Consider the following 19732-nt stretch of genomic DNA (forward strand, 5'->3'; position numbering starts at 1 on the left):
GGTGAACACCAATTCCGGATTCCGCTTGTATGCAAAGGAAAATGTACGAACCACAGCTACTGGAAAGGTAATTATAATCCGTGGTGTGAACTTACCGCTGTTGGATTTGACGTCATCTCGATGCATATCCGGTTTTGATCCCAGCATGCTCAGCGGATGAGCACCGGGGCCTAGGGCCCCGGACAATCCTAGGAGACTCGCGGCCGACGAAGGAGGGCCAGGTAACCCTGGATGGGGCATCATGGGTATTGGGGGAGCATGGGCGGCGTGTGGCAGCTGTTGAGCGTGCATTTGTTGCTGAAAAATAAAACACATTTACCTTATAAGCCTTCTTTGCCCTTTGAAGCCATAGCTCGTCTAAACATTTAAAAAAATCGGTTCTTACCGCAAAGAAAACACTACGTTCTCAATTACAGCGATCAGTTTAATAAATAACCTCTCACTGTTCTATGAATCATACTAAACACACAAATAGACTTTGTGGGCAAAATGAGGCTTATCTGGCAAGTTCGGGGGTCTGTTAACTCAAACTTATGACGTAATTTCTCTTCACACTTGCCTCCCCGTATGGGGTATCATGCCATCCCTCGGCCTAACAAATGGGCATGGATCTGACATGAGGATGGGGGGAAAAAGTAGCCTATAATTAAACACTCTGAAGCAGAAAAGAGAGAGAGAAAACAAAGTGGAAGGGAGAGAAGTAAGACAATACATTTAACTCGAGTGATCAAACATTGATTTTCGGCTACGAAGGTTCCCAGGCAGTGCCCGCTCGTCCTTCTGTTAAAGCTGAAAATAAGATGGTAAAGTTGCGTCATATAATAAGTATATATTAAATTTTTTGTCCGTCTAATCACAATAATTCTTATTAAATATTAAAATATTACAATAATTAACATTTAAAATATTAAATGATGTTCTTTATCGAAATATTCGATTTACATTAGACCATCATTTTTCTCACGTTTCACGACATATTTCGATAAAGAACATCATTTAATATTTTAAATATTTTAAATGTTAATTATTGTAATATTTTAATATTTAATAAGAATTATTGTGATTAGACGGACAACAAATTTAATATATACTGAAAATAAGGTAAAGTGTTTGGAAGCGCAAAGGTAGAGCGATGAGAAGTACAGCAAGGAGAAAAAATGAGCGTAGTCTTAATGTATTCGATCTGAATTTTCAATTTGACATTAACCTTAGGCGGAGAGCATTTGATTATTTTTTTAATGCCGAGAGTGCTGTATAGCTGGAATACATTAATAATCGTGCAGAATTACTGATCAGTAAAGCAGGTCATACATATAGTAACCAATTTGCTTTAAAAGGTTAAATACTGTCCGCAGCGTTCACCATCGTCGGTGTCGAATTTGCATGCTGTTTTAAAAATATTTTTATCGTGGTTCTGAATGCGACTGTATTTCGACCATGCCCACAGATTTGGATCACTAACAAGGAAGCTGCTCGTTGCAAAAAAAAAAACCGGCGCAGAGAAAACTTCACAAACATTCATTGACTTACGTCTCATCTCGAATGCGGGGCCCAGAAAGAACTAAGGAACAAGTGGGTGAATATGGCACCAATGCCTCCCGTGTGCAGTTACAGTTGCTAACCAGGCAGTGTTTACCGTATGAAGTAAGACAAACAGAAACAGACACGTATCCAGCAAATACAACAGACAGCAAACAGGACTGAAGGTGTAAACTACGGAGAAGTGATATTTGCTTTCAATTATCTAGGAAGAGCCTCTCATCGGCTTCTTTCGTGAACAAATACGCTCGTATTTCATTCTCCTGTGAACACTGAAAAGCATCGATACAAGTCGCAAAATCCTTGCATTCTTCCCTTTATTAGAAATTGTAATTCTGCATTTTCTTTACTAAATATAAGATCACGTTTAGTGTACGTACAAGTCTAAAAGAATAACTACGTTCTTTCCAACAGTTTACCACTCATTTTACTTAAAACAAAATAATCTCGCGTATATATATTATGTGCAAACAATATGTGGCCATAACCTCTTGCTACAAAATTCACTAGCGAGAGGCTGTAACTGGGATGACCAAGAAAACATTTATAGCTGCAATGGAACACAATCTGCAAGAAAATGTTGCTCTTCTGAGCGTTTGGAAATAAGAATTAGGTCAGTACCGCAAAGAAAACAACTTCATCACAAAAAATCAGATGTTTAATGTCGTTTAAAGAAATTGTCTCTGTTTACAGCGATAATCACACAAAGCCATAAACATTAAACGAAGTTATTGATTACTGGTGCACCGGGGGGGGGGGGGGACGAGTAATTACCACTGGGCTAACTACATTAAAATAATGACACATTTGTTTTAATCTAGAAGATATTTTCGGCGTAATTTAATAAATATATTGTGTGTTTAATTAAACTTCAGCTTGAAGCTAGGCCAAGCAAGCCTTTTTAAATGGGGCAATGTTTGGCCAATATTACGAGAATACGATGCTACCGTAAATGGTGACATTAGAACGATTAACATCTTCCAATAAAGGCATCATAACGCATACAATTTTATAATTTCATATTAGGCAACATTTATAAACTGTTATGGAAGTAGGCGATTACTTCACACCTTTACACAGAAATATCAATAAAGTTGGCGAGCTATTGACGAAAGACGACCTCTTGGACATGAATCTGTCCCACAGTTAAAAACCTGCTAAAGCAAAACTATATTACTTACAGCCTTTCACATAAAAATTACACCAGTAAAATTGTAATATTATATTAAGATATCACAGTCGACAGAACTACACTGCGAAGCTTTCAGTTTCCAAGAAACTCACAATTAGCAACAAACTATCGATTAATAATCTGACACAGAACTAACCATTACACATTAAATTCAAATGTTTGTTTCAGTCTGTAATAGATGTTAGTTGGAATACAAGCAAGTTTAGTTGCAGAACAAATAGGACGGAAAAATAAATTACTCACATCGAAATACTCAAAACATATTAACAAGATGCAGCATAACTTAATAAACCTCGGGCAGAAAACACATACAATGACACGCACACACAATGAAGCTACACTCATGCAGATTAGTCGCTTAGACAGAACTGTACGCCACCTATGTTTAGGGCAAAACTGTGTCCTCTCGAGTACCTCAAGAAATGGAGGAAGACGTCTACTTAATCTGTACAGAACGAAACTCAAAACTGATGGGAACCAAAATGAAATTCTATTTGTGTCGGGTAGAACTGAACAGAATGCCAGTTTTAATGGAATATCAAAGACTTTGGTAACGAACGCATAAATGAATTAAAATCAATATTTTAATTTGATTGGCGAGATGAATATAGAAGTCAATTCCTTCGATTCGCCACTTTCTCAGAAGAAAACAAGTGAATGAGTGGGGCGAAAAGAAAGTTGCATAATCTTCTTCACAGATTCTTGTACTCTTATGTGAAGGGCCAACGCGAGATACAAAGGAAATTGACATAAAAAGAGTCTTATAGTATTTCTATAAGTTGCACTGAAATCGCGTCGTATTGGTAAAGACCAGCCAAATTCATGATTAATTTTTCGCAGTAAATTTAACTTAATAATGTTATTAAAAGGGTGTGCAATGCAAGAAATTACTTAGAAAATTTAACAGCTGCAATAGAGACACTTTTAACGAAACATTCCTTTTGAAATTTTCAGAACAATTAAAAGTATCATTTCTTTGAAAGAACCATCATTATGGAAAAGTATGATAAGATTGTGAAAAGGCGACATATGTCCCTGAAAACGAGCCTGTACAAAATTATTAATTATTTAGAAGTTCGAACCTAATTTCCTGGTATGTTCTGAAACGAGAATACGACAATACACTATTCTTTGCATATAAATCCATCTTTGACACTGGCATAGAAGACGATACACGTGCCCGTATGTGAAAACTATGTTTGAATCATCACAGTCATTTTTTCAGGGACGATTGAATTTACCAGCATGCAATGCTGGAAGACGCAGAGATTAAACTTCCCTGTAAAAATAAAACTTCTTTACTTTTAGCAGTTTTTTTTTGCATTTGTACCAAGAATTCTGTGCATATTAAATGAAGTTATAAAAGACACAGAAATGTTTATGAACAATCAATTAATTTAGAGATTCTGGGACTAATTTACGTCATCACTTTATAACAGGTCTGCCTAATGTTAGTAAGGAACTGCCCTTTCATTGATTAAGCTCACCGCCAAGCAATAACCACCACCACCGAGTAAATATATACGAGTCTGAGCATGCATGAGCCAAACAAGTATCCAGCATGCCATGAGGAGAGAGAATAATCCACGGTTGCTGTACTAACCAATAATCGAGGTAGGTCAGGGCGTTGCTGCTGCAAAGAGAAAAGAAAAGGCGAGTTTTTGCATGTGGCATTATAGAACTATACAATGAAATAATAGCCCATAACCTACAAAAAACAGGTACAATAAACCCAACAAATTAAGACCATGATAAATGCTACTATAATACCATATCTAAACTACGATATGAATATTTCTACAATACAAGACAATTCAACGATATTTTAGATACCATTACCTTCAATTATACAAATTGCATTCACAATACCTTTGTTCCCTTCTTTTAAAAAAGAACATTTCCTTAATTTTGACGTCTTTTAAGTTTAATATAACGTGACCTTGAAACACCAATAAAACACTTCACAAACATGGACGTTTTGTTTGACTGAAACATCAGTAATTGGTTAACGCAATTTGTCTATTTACTGTGTAATCCTCTGAAGTTGACAGTGATTCTTGGCATGCTTGGCTAAACAATCAGGACAATTTCAAAACAGTGATAACACCTAATTTACGAAGATGACGTCGATAAACAGCACGATTCGATGACCTGCAGATATGTTACTTGTGGTTATGAAAGGAAAATTACATCATCATAGCTGTAGCCGCGTTGTATTGGAGTGTTTATTAACTTAATGGGATGGATGGAAATGCTGATCAACTTACTAAAGCTAACATTTACACTAAGAGGTTAATTTAGAGCTACAACATGAGTTAATCTATTGCGCAGAATTAGTAAAGCCTTGTGCGCGATCGACTGAAAAGTAAAATGCTTCATCAATGATCTGCTGGAGAATGCAGAATCACGTAAATTTGATAAGATGGAAGTTGTCGCAATTTTAATTAACACACAGGGGGAAAGCCGCCCCCTTATCATGGAAAGGCGAAGTTCTTACTTTTTACTTCAGATTATATTAAAAAAGCCGGAGACGAGCTCTCAAGGAAAGTTTTCACCCTCTCCTCTCCCTTAGCCGCCGACATCCTATCTACTTTATTCACCCTTCATTTCCCGTTATCCCCCATCTACCCTAATCAGCATTCCAATCTGGTTCTTCCTTGATCGAAAATTCAGCCTGCGAGGTAGGCAAGCAGGCAGAGTAAATTAAGCCCTGGCAAAATTCTTTGCATGTTTCAAAAGTCAATATATGTATATAATATTATGTATTAGGCGTAGTATATAGGCTTATGTACCAGTCTCACGTTGTATTTTTTTACGTAAATTTTTCGGTTCCTTTCAGGTTGCAGAGTGGAAAGAAGTGAGAAAGGAAAATGGAGGAAGGGAGTAAAGCTGAAGTAAGCGGATTTGAAAAATTATTCCATGGGGTAGATCTCTTCGGGCCCCCCTCCCCCATCTCCCAAACCATCTTCGACGTAAGAGCAAGTCACGCCCACCTCACGGACTGACAATGCAATACGAAACAAGAATACAAAGTAGAGACAACAAAATCTCAGCGACTACTCAGTATGATGAGATAAGTCGGCCAGCGTAATGAAACAATGGCATATGTCGTAAGAAATAAAAACACAACACAGCGAGTCCCAACCAAGAGTCCGCGACATCGGGACGAAGGCGACAATAAGATGGCTTAATCAAAAGTAAAGGATAAACCGGAATGTAATTCCCTCAGACATCATATAATAATGTCTAAAAGCAAACACAAATACAGTAAGAATTTTTGGAGGCTGAGCCGGCAGCACGGCCTTTCGGCTATGCGCAATCACTGCGTCAGTTACCGAGTATCCCAGTTCTAGCGGCACATATGCGAAATATACTTACACTAAACCATACGAAAAAATCAACTAGTAAAAGGGATTTATACTGAGTTTCTGGACCTTGTCCATCTTCTGGAATTATGAAAAAATACGTTTCGAATACTCGATGTCTTCGACCTCAGGTGTAAGGACCCGACAGAGCAGGCGCGCACTTCCACACACCTGCAGACGAAGAAGACAGATTCGGTTTTCAACACGTCGTGTGTTTTATAACACCAGAATATGGACAAAGTACGAAGACGGTTGGCTACTTTGAGGCCGACGTGCACTGTAACTTGTTGGCCAAAGTGGGAGTGAACGCTGATCCATTTCTTAGCAGAAAGTATCTGAAAATCTCACGTGAGCCAGTAACACTTCAAACATTGTCCCACAGACGAACATAATTTTAAACCTGTAAGTGCAGAATAACGAAGCTTTTTTTTTGTTTTTGGTGTAACGAAAGCAGACTTATAAAAAAAACAAAAACTATATAATAATTATGTACAATGCCATAATACAAATTTCTGTTGTGACAAGTCTTTTCATCTCCGTTAACAGATGAAACTCAAGTATGTCCCTTGTTTCTGTATCAATATCCCACCTCCTCGCCCCGGAAAACCTTTTAATGATCCGGCTTTGCTGACTTCTCTTTCTTGAGTCTATCACACTGTTGCACACAAGGACTGAAGCACTTTGCCGTCGGTGCATGATTGGTGGTTTCACTGCTGAAAGTCTGAGGCCACTCGCAAAGGATCTTACAGCGCTAGGAGGTCTTAACTGACCTGGGTTAATGTCCTGTAGAGAGCTTTGCTGGTGGTTATGAACCTTTGTGTTTCATAACAACTGCACATTTCTCAATCACTCCTGTAGGAAACCTTGCAAGAAATTACGACATCGCTTTGTAGATCTTTACTGAATATTACGCAAATGTCAATTTCAATTACGTAAGGGCAAATCTTCTACAAATCTTTAAATATTGCTCCGAATTCTCAATTTACTGCAAGAGTTCGTATCTACCTCAAATGATTCTCGTTCGTGTTACTGTAAACGCACATCAGAACATCCTATAATGCATGGGGAAGTTTTTACTATTCATGTAGTAATCTCTCTTCCATTTGCCCTAGTATGAAAGAGCTATAAGCCACGGAAAGATTCCCTATTTCTTTTCACTTAATGCGATTTAATTTGCTTTGCTAAAAGAGAGATTTAAGAACGGGGAGGGGAAGTGTTATATCTTATTTGCTATGGAAGTCGGGAAAGAGCTTTTTAGTCGAAGGTTGGAAGGCGGAAATTTTGAACAAGAAAAAAATAAAAACCTGAAAGATGTAAAACAGTTTCTTTGTACTATTGACATTTAGCGCGATCCATAACCCAGTCATGACTAACGAAAAATACGGCGTTGATTCGATTCATAATTAAAATAAAAAAAATGTAATATCAGGTCTCAAGTGTTCGTACAGACCGGAGGGAGAAATATCAATTATATGAACATGATGCTGTAAGATCTCGGGTTCGCAAGGCGGCGATTTCTTCTGGGACACTGCTCCGTGTAGCCTCGCAGAAAAAACGACCAACGTTTCAGGGGGTATTTAATGTATTCATCATCAAAGTGATTAGAGGTTCTGGCGAATTTACTGCTTCCATCATCATCGCTCTGAAGATGAAAGCAATAAGCACTTCTAAGACGTCGGTAAACTTCTACCAGACTACAAGGCGCAACATCCCAGAAGACAACCATCTTCAGAGTCACCTCCGCGAAAACCTGAATCTCGCCTAGCTCATAAGAATTTGTTTCCATCTCCATTCATGCTATATGTCCGGTCCATCCCACACCTTCCTCCCATGTGTAACAACCTTCACGATGCGAAACGTACAGAAACAGAAACAAAGACGAGATTCCCTCGCCCTTTAACTAATTCCCCATGCAGTCATTAAGTTTATACAATTTATGGCAAGTTCCATCGAGTGTCATAAAGCTGACCAAATGCTGACCAATGATCCTGAATACAAACTGAAAATCAGTGGCAATGCAGTTATTAATGAATAACTATTAATTAAACAGTGTGGAATCACATTCCACTCGTAATTAAACAGGCACAGGACGCAGATTCCCCCCCCCCCCCAACTCCACCCTCATTTCATTACTACAGCTCGTTGTGTGCACGAGAGTGTAAGAGGGATCCATGTTCCTCTTCCGGTCATTAGGTTAGAGCTATCACCAGGAGTCGAACCAAGACCCTTACGCACAAATATATATATTTTGTTTCCCTCAAACCTACGTGTCTCTAAAGCAAGGCACGGGAACAAAATATATTATGCGAAACATATGACAGGTGAAAATGGAAACATTTAGAATCTTATAAAATAAGTTCGCACGCCTTCATACGACACTAAAATTGTTACTTCTTTAAGGAGTGGGGGATCCCCCGGGCTAAAAATCTCATCCGATTCAACATCTTTTTCGGGAACTTGGGAATTAAAATTCACTTAGTTTGTGAATCTTACGTGTCAACAACTGTACAGTATTAGATATTAATTAATTAAGAAAGAATTATATTTAATTATACTGGCCGCATGAAAGGGGGGTTCAGGGGGGCATCAAAAAGGTGGGGGAATCATGCCCTATTATTTTTCGTAATACGAGTTTGTATATGTATAAGCACGAAATGTAGATTTAATTTAAACATGTTTGCATTTCATATAATTGAAATATAAGACAACTGTACATATGTACCAATTTTACATGCGTTTGAAGCCTAAAATTTGTCAAAATTGGGACTTCTATGGCCGCGCATCGCGTATAACTTGAGAAATGGGACAGGCCGAATAAAAACGTCGTTGAGTCTGACATCCCTGAATTGAAAGATTTAATAGGATATTAGTTAACCAGTCGAAACACAGCGGAAAATAAAATCCTTCCATTTTCTTTTGAATATATGAACAAAACATGGAAGGTCCATATGAAAGAGAGAGAGAGTATATGGGAGAAGAGACGCGTAAGAGGGCGGTGATGAAGTTATGAAGACATTCAATGCGAAGATAATTTGCAAATTTGACATAAAATAAGAGGAAGGAGGTTGCCATTGAGGGAAGGCACAAATTCACCATGTATAATCATGGCACACGAAAATTAAACGTTAGACTGAAGTAATGAACTCTAGAAAAAATCTGTATCTGGAAAAGTTCCTTGTACAAACATATCACCGCCAATTAACTCTTATACTTTTATCTTTCTCGGTGTATTGACAATGCTACATCAGCATATGTAGAAAAGATTCACGAAGAATTCAGGATAACGCGGTCTCAGAATTTGCATGGCAGGGCTGATTAAAACCCACGAAAACTCCTATTTGGACAGACGGTCTTCCAGCAGAGGTTCAATGCTTTCCGATATACGAAGCTGTGGACCACCAACCCACTTACGCTGTTTTTAACATTCATTTATGTAATTTGCCACGACAGGTGTCAGTCACTGTTTGGATTGGTTGCTGATAAGTCCTGCAGATGTCACTAACAATCGAGAGCCCACACCTGTCACATATCATCAGCATGAATATTATCGACTGCGGGTACATTACAGTGCAAAAGTTATAAAGCAATATTACGAATACAGTATATGCATCCATTAAAAAGCTGTCCGGAAATTAATAGCTGATATGTATTCTCCCAAAACGACAATTACTTGAATCCTACAAGAATTACAGGTGTTACAATGTGATAATAAAAATACTGCTTGCAGAAATCAATCCATTCTGGGGGGATTGCGCGCAACATGTAGCACGCACTGGAAATAAGAGATAGGCGCAAAACTAGTCAGAATATCTGAAATGTATAATTGGGATATCTAGAAATGGGCATGATAATATTAAAACGGACACTAAACATACATCCTTTTGGTTCATAATAGCGCAGTGGCGGATTATTTGGAACGTAGAGATAAATCCTGTGGTTCCATAAAGACGGAGAATTTGTGAACCAACTGAGCAATTATCAGATACTCAGAAACTCTGCTCGATGGGTTTGGTCGTGTTTTTGAAGGAAGGAAGGAAGAATGCAGCACAGTGGCACCTAAATTTGTCTAGTTAGCATTTACGAAAGCAAACTGGGTCACTAAAAACTACACAGCCGAGCCTCAACGTTATCTGTGAAAGCGACAAGGAAGTAACTGCGATTAGACACATTTCCTTTTGAGAAACAAGGCATTTCGTAATAATTCTGCGGCGTTGGCAAAAATTTAATCGCCATATCTGTCTGGGGTCAACAATTTCTGATTCCCGCAGTCATCTTTGGATTCAATTATGTTTCAGAAGTGTGCGGCAGTTCCAAGAACACCGAATTAAATTATAACATCAAGATTTGAACGATTCTGACTGGTGATCTGGGAGGGGGGACAAGAAATTCTAATAATTTTTTTTTTTGGCCACAATGTTTTTTTGGGAAACTAAGGGTGAAATTGTGTACCTGTCTTACCAACACATTTCTTTACAAAAATAATAAAACCCCAAACAATATTCAGTCCCAGGAAGTAATGCGTCCGTTAAAATTGTCCGATCTAAATATGAACTTAAATGTCTGGACGATTTTTTCGTAAAATTATCCAATATCAAATTTTATTAAAAACGGATTATCCGTTCTCAGGTTTCTTCAAGTGTGGAACAGAGAGGCAGACGGAGCTGTTTAAAGGCTCTGCAGGAGTTGCAAATCCGCCGATAACTTAGCACATGCAATGAGACTTGAGAAAGTAGAGAGGTAAAAACGTCTTCCTCTCTAGATTTTCTATCCACCAGTTTCTTCCTTAGCGACCAAGGTTGCAAAGATTCCTTGGCAACGTCAAACGCCCGGAACGTTACCAGATGATATTTCCCGACAGAGAGAGATTAAGGGGTTTCAGGCCCTTCAAATACTGGACAAAAACACTAAGCCAGTAGTACTACGGTGTTCAAAAACGTTTCTCCAGAAACTCAAACGTTTTACCTGCTGTTTTTTTACGTGTGGAACTCTCGCAGTTCGGGTACACACAGAGGTGATAGGAGAACTTATGATCAAAAACGAAGTGTAGGTGGGATAACAGAATTACTTGCTTTAAAGAAAATTTTAGGGTACAGACTGGATTAATCAAGACTCGAGATCCTGGCCGTGTAGCTTCGTGTAAGATGACCGACGTTTCAGAAGAATTACTGTGCGCGTCATCGCTAGGGCGACTACCCTGATGATAGTGGCTGTACGCAGCTCTGGAACGTCGGCAACTTCTAGACTATAAAGCGCGGTATCCCAGAAGACGATAATCTTCATACCCACAGTCGTGAGAACTTAAAATAGGGTTCCATAAAATACAGGGTGTTTCTTTACAAACTTCTCAAGAAAACTTTGCTTAGTGGTGTCACCGTTTCCGAAAACATCGTTCGTTGTTCCACCCAGAAAATGAACGCGGTCGTTTCCATGTGAGGAGGAATAACTTTAGTAAAGTGTAGATTATATCTGCAGAAAATAACTAGCTACAAGCAAACAAAACTAACTACGGACAGACAGGACAACGATGCAAGCGTTTGGTTTGCCCAACTCAATAATTACCCGGTTAAACACACGCCCGGCCCTACAGTGTCAGGAAGGGGAATGGAACAGTCAGCGGAGGGGTGACATGGAGGGGAGGTAGTGGTCGTGTTTATTAGTGGCAGGGTTCGGGGGAGGAGGAGGGGTTACTGGAGGGTATTCTCGACACTGCACACAGTCGATAACATATTACCATCAACCCCACCACCACCCACTTTAAGCTACACTGACCGCGATATGGCTCGCCACATGACATCATGCCAGACTGTAATCCATTACTCTGCCTGCTTGCTTTCGTGCGTGCATGCATTAAGTGAAAAACTAAAACCATAGCCGGGGCGGTCAGTGCTTAGATGTCTTCATGCATATCGCATTACCAAGGTTTCTGCAGTCCGTGAGTGCGTACTAATTTGTGGTCTGACGTGAGACTCCAAACACAAACATGTCACACGCTGTATTGCGCGGGTCGACTCATTAACACTAGCATCCACTCTTCACTTATTAGCTAGTACAAGTACACAGAAAACTCTAAAGCCGTATCGCATGTTGGATAAATAAACAATGTTCAGTACACACACAAACCATTTCGAAATATTCTTCTACGAAGACCAAACAGTGGTCGGTTATTGTCAACGTTGCTTAGTGGAGAGCCGGTACAGTCACTGCAAATAACACGGATTCTCAGCTTGAAACGAGTGGTCAAATAGAGGAGTCTGATACCTTGCTACATGAACGTGCAGAACTCGCGCAATTTACCCAATTTTAATATGCACTTAAGCCAGAAAAATACACTATTCTCAGTACCGATTCGGGTGGAGATAGAATATTAAATTAGTTCAGACATAAAACCTTTGTGGGGACTCTCAAACGTTACGACTGAATAACAGCAGACTGAAAATACAATACTTGAAACATAATAAGATGCTGGAAGACATGAACAAAGGTTAACAGGAAAAAGCACGTTTAAACCATATTAAAGTTACGACTCTGTCATAAAGAATAAATCTGTTAAGATTTCTGTCTTCTGGGTTATTGCGCTGTGTAGTCTGGTCGATGTTAACCAACGTTTCAGAGGTCATACTGCCTCCGTCATCAGGGCGATGAATATGCCAATAGGGTGTGAGGAGTTGGATTTTATAGGCAGGGACGTGAAAGGTGTAGCCTGCCCCGAGCCAATGGGAGCAGGTATGGGAGTGGACCAATGGTAGCACGTGGGCGAGGGTGGGAGAGGGAGAGAAAGTAGAGAGAGAAAGGTGAGTGTAGTTGTATGGATAAAGGCCCTGAAAGGGGCCGAGTTACTGGTCTGGTTGGTTCTGGCGGCGCACTCTTGCTCGTTCTCGGAGTCCTCGGAGTGTGTGGATCAGAGGCTTCCAGGACCGGCTCAGGTGAAGTCCATCTTCCTTGTTAAAGTTATCAGGATGAAGTTCGATCTCGATGGCTTCCCTGATTAACCGGTCCATGTAGCCGGTTTTTGAGGAGAGGATAGAAGTGTCCTCTAGCTGTATCTTGTGCTCCAAGTTGAAGCGGTGTTCAGCAACCGCAGATTTCTCGGGCTGCCCGAGCCGGATGTGGCGTTCGTGCTCCTTGATCCTGGCCTCAACGGAACGGCCTGTCTGGCCGATGTAGACTTTTCCGCACTCGCAGGGAACTCTGTATACGCCAGGCGTCTTCAGTCCTAGGTCGTCCTTTACCGGCCGGAGAAAACTGGGAATTTTCTTTGGCGGAAGACCAACAGACTTGATGTCGTGCCTGGCCAGCAACCTGCTTATGCGGTTGAAGGTCGTCCCGACGTAGGGCAGGAAGGCAACCGAGGCTGGTTTTTCAGTAGGCGGTGGCAGCCTCGCAGGCGGATTGAGAGCTTTCTGAATCTGACGGTTGCTGTACCCGTTTTTCCTGAAGGTGGTGGTGAGTGCCTCCAGTTCACTCTGTAGGCTGTCGTGGTCGCAAAGGGCTTTAGCCCTGTGTACCAGGGTCGAGAGCACGGCCTGTTTGTTGGACGGGTGGTGATGGGAATTGGAGTTGAGGTAAAGGTCGGTATGGGTTGGTTTCCGGTACACCTTGTGGCCTAATGAGCCGTCAGGTTTCCGGTGAATGTCTATGTCGAGGAATGGGAGATGGCCGTCCTTTTCAGTCTCCATGGTGAACTGGATGCTCTCGTGAATGCTGTTGAGGTGGCTGAGGAACTCCGCGAGCTTGTCAGGGCCGTGGGGCCAGATGACAAACGTGTCGTCTACGTAACGGAACCAGCAGAGGGGCTTGAAGGTCGCCCCGTCCACCGCCATTTCTTCAAAGTTCTCCATGTAGAAATTGGCGATGACAGGTGATAGTGGGGAACCCATAGCCACCCCGTCGGTCTGTTCGTAGAACCGGCCGCCGAACTTGAAATATGAAGAGGTGAGTACCAGGTGGAACAGCCTCAAACAGACCGACGGGGTGGCTATGGGTTCCCCACTATCACCTGTCATCGCCAATTTCTACATGGAGAACTTTGAAGAAATGGCGGTGGACGGGGCGACCTTCAAGCCCCTCTGCTGGTTCCGTTACGTAGACGACACGTTTGTCATCTGGCCCCACGGCCCTGACAAGCTCGCGGAGTTCCTCAGCCACCTCAACAGCATTCACGAGAGCATCCAGTTCACCATGGAGACTGAAAAGGACGGCCATCTCCCATTCCTCGACATAGACATTCACCGGAAACCTGACGGCTCATTAGGCCACAAGGTGTACCGGAAACCAACCCATACCGACCTTTACCTCAACTCCAATTCCCATCACCACCCGTCCAACAAACAGGCCGTGCTCTCGACCCTGGTACACAGGGCTAAAGCCCTTTGCGACCACGACAGCCTACAGAGTGAACTGGAGGCACTCACCACCACCTTCAGGAAAAACGGGTACAGCAACCGTCAGATTCAGAAAGCTCTCAATCCGCCTGCGAGGCTGCCACCGCCTACTGAAAAACCAGCCTCGGTTGCCTTCCTGCCCTACGTCGGGACGACCTTCAACCGCATAAGCAGGTTGCTGGCCAGGCACGACATCAAGTCTGTTGGTCTTCCGCCAAAGAAAATTCCCAGTTTTCTCCGGCCGGTAAAGGACGACCTAGGACTGAAGACGCCTGGCGTATACAGAGTTCCCTGCGAGTGCGGAAAAGTCTACATCGGCCAGACAGGCCGTTCCGTTGAGGCCAGGATCAAGGAGCACGAACGCCACATCCGGCTCGGGCAGCCCGAGAAATCTGCGGTTGCTGAACACCGCTTCAACTTGGAGCACAAGATACAGCTAGAGGACACTTCTATCCTCTCCTCAAAAACCGGCTACATGGACCGGTTAATCAGGGAAGCCATCGAGATCGAACTTCATCCTGATAACTTTAACAAGGAAGATGGACTTCACCTGAGCCGGTCCTGGAAGCCTCTGATCCACACACTCCGAGGACTCCGAGAACGAGCAAGAGTGCGCCGCCAGAACCAACCAGACCAGTAACTCGGCCCCTTTCAGGGCCTTTATCCATACAACTACACTCACCTTTCTCTCTCTACTTTCTCTCCCTCTCCCACCCTCGCCCACGTGCTACCATTGGTCCACTCCCATACCTGCTCCCATTGGCTCGGGGCAGGCTACACCTTTCACGTCCCTGCCTATAAAATCCAACTCCTCACACCCTATTGGCATATTCATCGCCCTGATGACGGAGGCAGTATGACCTCTGAAACGTTGGTTAACATCGACCAGACTACACAGCGCAATAACCCAGAAGACAGAAATCTTCATATTCACCGCTGTGAGAACCTCAAGTCTTACATAATAAATCTGTTGTTCTCAATGCGGTAAAGAAGTTGATGTCTCGGCGCCATGTGGACTTGTAGGCAGGGCAGAAGATGGAGGCAGTAGCTTCCCCCTCAAACGCTGGTATGAGTCCACAAGTCCATATAGCAAAGCGACCCACGAGGCCAAAATCGACATGTGTGACAAGCAATTAAGCATCCCAAGGCAGAATCTGTGTTTACTTGTTAAAAAAAACGTTTTCTAGTATGTAACTGTATATGCAAAGAATTTCGCACGTTTTGAGTTTCTCTTTTTCAAACAGAACTGCTGACGGCGAAAAATTAGAAATTTTATGTCCGTTCTTAATTACAGAAATGTCTTCACATGATTCTCCTTGAGTAGAAACTGAACGAATGACTTATCTTACGAAATTGATAAAAGAAAACAATTCACAATTGTTAGACTACGCTTACATTTTTTAAAAAAAATTTGTTCATAGTTAAATGTTTCGGTAAAAGTAACAAAACTTTATGATTTCTATTCCTCTGGAATTTAAATTCTTTTAATAATTTTCGTGTGAGTGGGGAAATGAGCTTTGACGAATCTAGCATCGAGTAACTTGGTGAAAAGCCTTTATTAAAGGAGGAACAATCCGATTTTTAAAAACATAAAAACTCTGACGGAATCACGAATAATAGGACGGTATCTGAGACAGTCTAATTAATTACAACGGCGAAGCGTGCATACAGAAACTCGATTAATCCGAGAGAAGGGTCACGGAGTATTGCAACTTCACCTGAGCGCGTTCTACAACCCAACACCCGCAACCAAGAGAGGAGAGTCGCATTTTGTATGACTGCGTGCCGTTTTCAAAGGGTGTTTTATATAAAACGAATTAAACACACACACACACACACACACACGCTTTCATTCAAAGAGAGAAAAGCGGAACTAGATACTTTGTAGCCTGTGAAACAAAAAGAGCTTTTTACATTCCAGTCTCTGCGTGTGAGGGCTCTATGGTGAGTGGAGTCATGCTTTTATTTTAATGTCAATTAACATCGTTATAAGTTATGCCAAGAGTCGGTGTTGACGTGTACGTGTGTGTTAATAAGGAAGGGGGGGGGGCAGTATTTAGCGCATTGAAATGCGAAAGAGTTGGTGGGGGGGGGGGGGGGGGGACACAGAACGAGAAAAAGAACTCTAATAAATCCTGGAAGAGTTGACGTAACATACAGGCGGCTCGTACTGAACAATCACACACATGGTTTGCTACTCTGCATAGTTATTCACGCCCAGTGAAGAAAGGTGGGCTACTACACGTGTCTCTCTCTACATGCTAATAGACGGCATTACAACGTTGGTAAAAACAACCCGGAGCTCTGGCCTAGAACAAAAGTTGATGGTTCACGCTTTGTACCTACATGTACAGTAAGACGCACTAAAATTGCAACATCGAACTGAAAATCAAAATTTAAAAAAAAAAGTTTTTAATATTCTAAATTAGATTTAAAACGTCTTCAAGTCGACTAAAGCCATTCTTCTGCCAACGACGTCAAACTCAAACCCCGCCAGACCCCACCACAACACCACACCCTAATCTGCATTTCTTTGCTGCGAGAGGCGCCACTGTCATTAACTTTCATGTTTTCGGTAACGCGAGAACGGAGTAAACGTAAAGACAAGCGTGAAGGACACTGGCCATTACATTATGAGTAGATAATGATAATTAGAAGCAATTCTAAAAATATGTGAGGAAAAAGGGAGGGAGAGTGAACTGATAAAGCAGAGATAAATGCGACACGTGTAGCAAAAAAAAATATTGGAAACAAGAAATAAAAGCAAATTTCATTCAGAAGATAGGTGTTTCGACCTAAAAGGGATTAAGTGACAATAGGTTAAAGTAACATGGCGTTAAGAAGTAGATTACAATCCGGTTCGGGCACAATCTAATGACAAGTTCCTGAAAGATACAGTAAAGAAACTTCGAGTCATACACAATTTGGACATGGAATACGTGAACGATAAATAATTTTTAATAGAAACGCGTTCTAAACCTGGGCACTATACAGATAATCGGAAAGGCGAACTTCAAGCCCCGGATCCTTTACCAAAGGGGAAACAACCATTTGGTACCCATGATACGAGAGGCTGTGTGGGTCCACAGATCCGGTCTGGACGTCGTGGCGAAGAAAACAATTCTTCCCTGCCGAGAGTCGAATTAAAGCCAAAAAGCTTCCATTTTTTTCAGAACGGGTTGTCTGATAATATAAACTACTTTACTTTATTCCCAATAAAGTTTAGAGGATCTGCTACAATAGAATTAAATTAAAAGCACCATTACATACGTGAATGTTCAAGGCCCAATGTCGAGACGAGTAGGCTTACAAGGAAAGTAGATTAAACGCGGACCTCGCAGAATTATCATATGAAGTAAATCCCCCTTCATACAAAAGTCCATGTATACGTGCAGCTACAGAATACACGGCTGTGTGTCTACCCCCTTTCAGCCTCACCCTCATCACTCTACCTTTGTTTGACCTGCAAACACAGGAAGACAAGCAAACTCCTTCTCTCTCTTTCGCCTCACTTGTGTTTTAATGCGCGGTGCAGGCAAAGTCAAATATTGACAGAATTCGCGCCTGGTTTGAAACCGCGGTAATAGTCTTGGTCTAGTCTGCCTGCTCCTGCTAGTCATGACAAGTGAAGAGAGAAGAGAGATCCAGCCAGGAGAATAAACGAGCCCAACAGCTCTTGAGAGGATCGGACCAGCCCCAGGGGGACACGAGAAGAGGCTCTCAACACGCTCAGAACACAGAAATATGTATGAGTTATCTATCTCGGTTCAATGAGACTGTCACACGCAAAAGGAGAAATCTAATGTGCGATTGTACGTATCACGGAAGCATTCAGTGGTCTTTTGTCACAATCAGACTTCGTGTTTATTCATCTGTAGTTAATTCATACCTCAAAACAAACCAACTCATACTCATTCGCGCTATCCTATTAATTTGTTAAGATATAACGACGGTTACGTAATATCATTACGAAATGATGAAGCCTGAAGCTCATGTAAATAATATTTAAGTCAGTCAGTCAGTCCGTACCTCAAAGAAACCCTTTTACAGATAAAAATACTTTCTTCAAAAAAAAAATATTTTCCCATCCATGCGTCCTCTGACTCTACTTCACGAATCACTAAAATTAAGAAATTAATTCATACAGTTACGTTGTTTTATTCTAGAATAATTCACTACAAATAAAGCTACTAAATTAAAATCATAAATTTCTTGACAGAAAATCTATTACTAAAATGTATAATATGGTATGTCAAATGCACAGACTGTTTGGTGGCTTTCTCTCGTCTCGGAGTTGCGTCGCTGGCAGGTTCATATTTGCCGCAAATACGCGCAAACACACGTCTTGAATCACTGGTAAGTGAAACACGGATCTTGGAATAAGTCGGGATTATGACAGCATCTGTTACAGCTTGAATTATATCTGAAACACTGGGGCGCAATGCAACTCCAGCACCACATTCCAGTCATGAATTCAACATCACTGAGTAAACATTCCAAAATGGAACATAAAATAATCCTAAGTTTTTTGTTTCAAAATATTCCAATACATGACTGTCTCAGAAAGTGCGTCGTTTAGTCGGATACAAACTGATCGACGTTTCTGACGTGCGTTCTCCGTCCATCTCGGCGACTGCCTTTGATGCAGTAAGCACCTCTGAAACGTCATTCAATTTCTACGAGACTATACGCATATATTTGCCGCCCTTAGAAAATGATATATTTCATGTATTTCTAGGCAATCGTTTCTTCTGACTTGGTCTGAGCCGTCTACTCACCCCAATTATAGCGTTCAGTTCAGTCATCGTAACCTGCTTCGCTCGCTCCACAGCAGTGGCCACCTGCTGTTGGTGCTGAAACACACAGCATCGCCATGTCATCGATCCAAATTGACGGTCGTTCAAAGAAAACAAAAACATGAAATATCGGGCGGTATGCACATACAGAGTGTCCCAAAAAAAATACACACGCGCGCGTGATTCATATTCCGTAGTATTCATGCACATCTCTTTTGAAATGATCTGCATACTGATTGACCAAATTGATAAACATGAATTGCACCCGGTGGACGCAGTACGGACCTCTGAAACGTCAGTCGAATTCTACGAAAGTACATGGCGCAAAATCCCAGGTCATCTTCAAATTCATGGACAGTCTACAAAAATTGTGTAAAACGCAGAATTCAAATTACTTGTGCGACTGGGCCGTGTGTGTGTGTGTGTGTGTGTGGGGGGGGGGGGCATTTTCTCAAAATT

At 41.5% G+C, this 19732-nt stretch overlaps 1 protein-coding gene across 9 annotated transcripts in view; it reads right to left on the reverse strand.

The window, feature by feature from the left end:
* LOC110830955 (transducin-like enhancer protein 3) overlaps positions 1-19732 on the reverse strand; it is a 324396-nt gene that overhangs the window by 36645 nt on the left and 268019 nt on the right. For 3 of the 9 annotated variants that reach the window (XM_022066401.2, XM_087344862.1, XM_087344861.1), the window contains 3 exons: positions 19256-19330; positions 4335-4364; positions 96-297 (listed from right to left, as the gene is read on the reverse strand). In XM_022066401.2, the coding sequence (XP_021922093.2) occupies positions 96-297; positions 4335-4364; positions 19256-19330 (307 nt within the window). The remainder of the gene's footprint in view (positions 1-95; positions 298-4334; positions 4365-19255; positions 19331-19732) is intronic. The other 6 variants (XM_087344864.1, XM_087344863.1, XM_087344867.1 and 3 more) reach the window with 5 other exon arrangements.

The sequence above is a fragment of the Zootermopsis nevadensis genome, unplaced genomic scaffold, assembly GCF_977971745.1.
Source record: "Zootermopsis nevadensis isolate Lab colony 2312 unplaced genomic scaffold, Znev_1.0 Znev_ptg000008l, whole genome shotgun sequence".
Classification (NCBI taxonomy): domain Eukaryota; kingdom Metazoa; phylum Arthropoda; class Insecta; order Blattodea; family Termopsidae; genus Zootermopsis; species Zootermopsis nevadensis.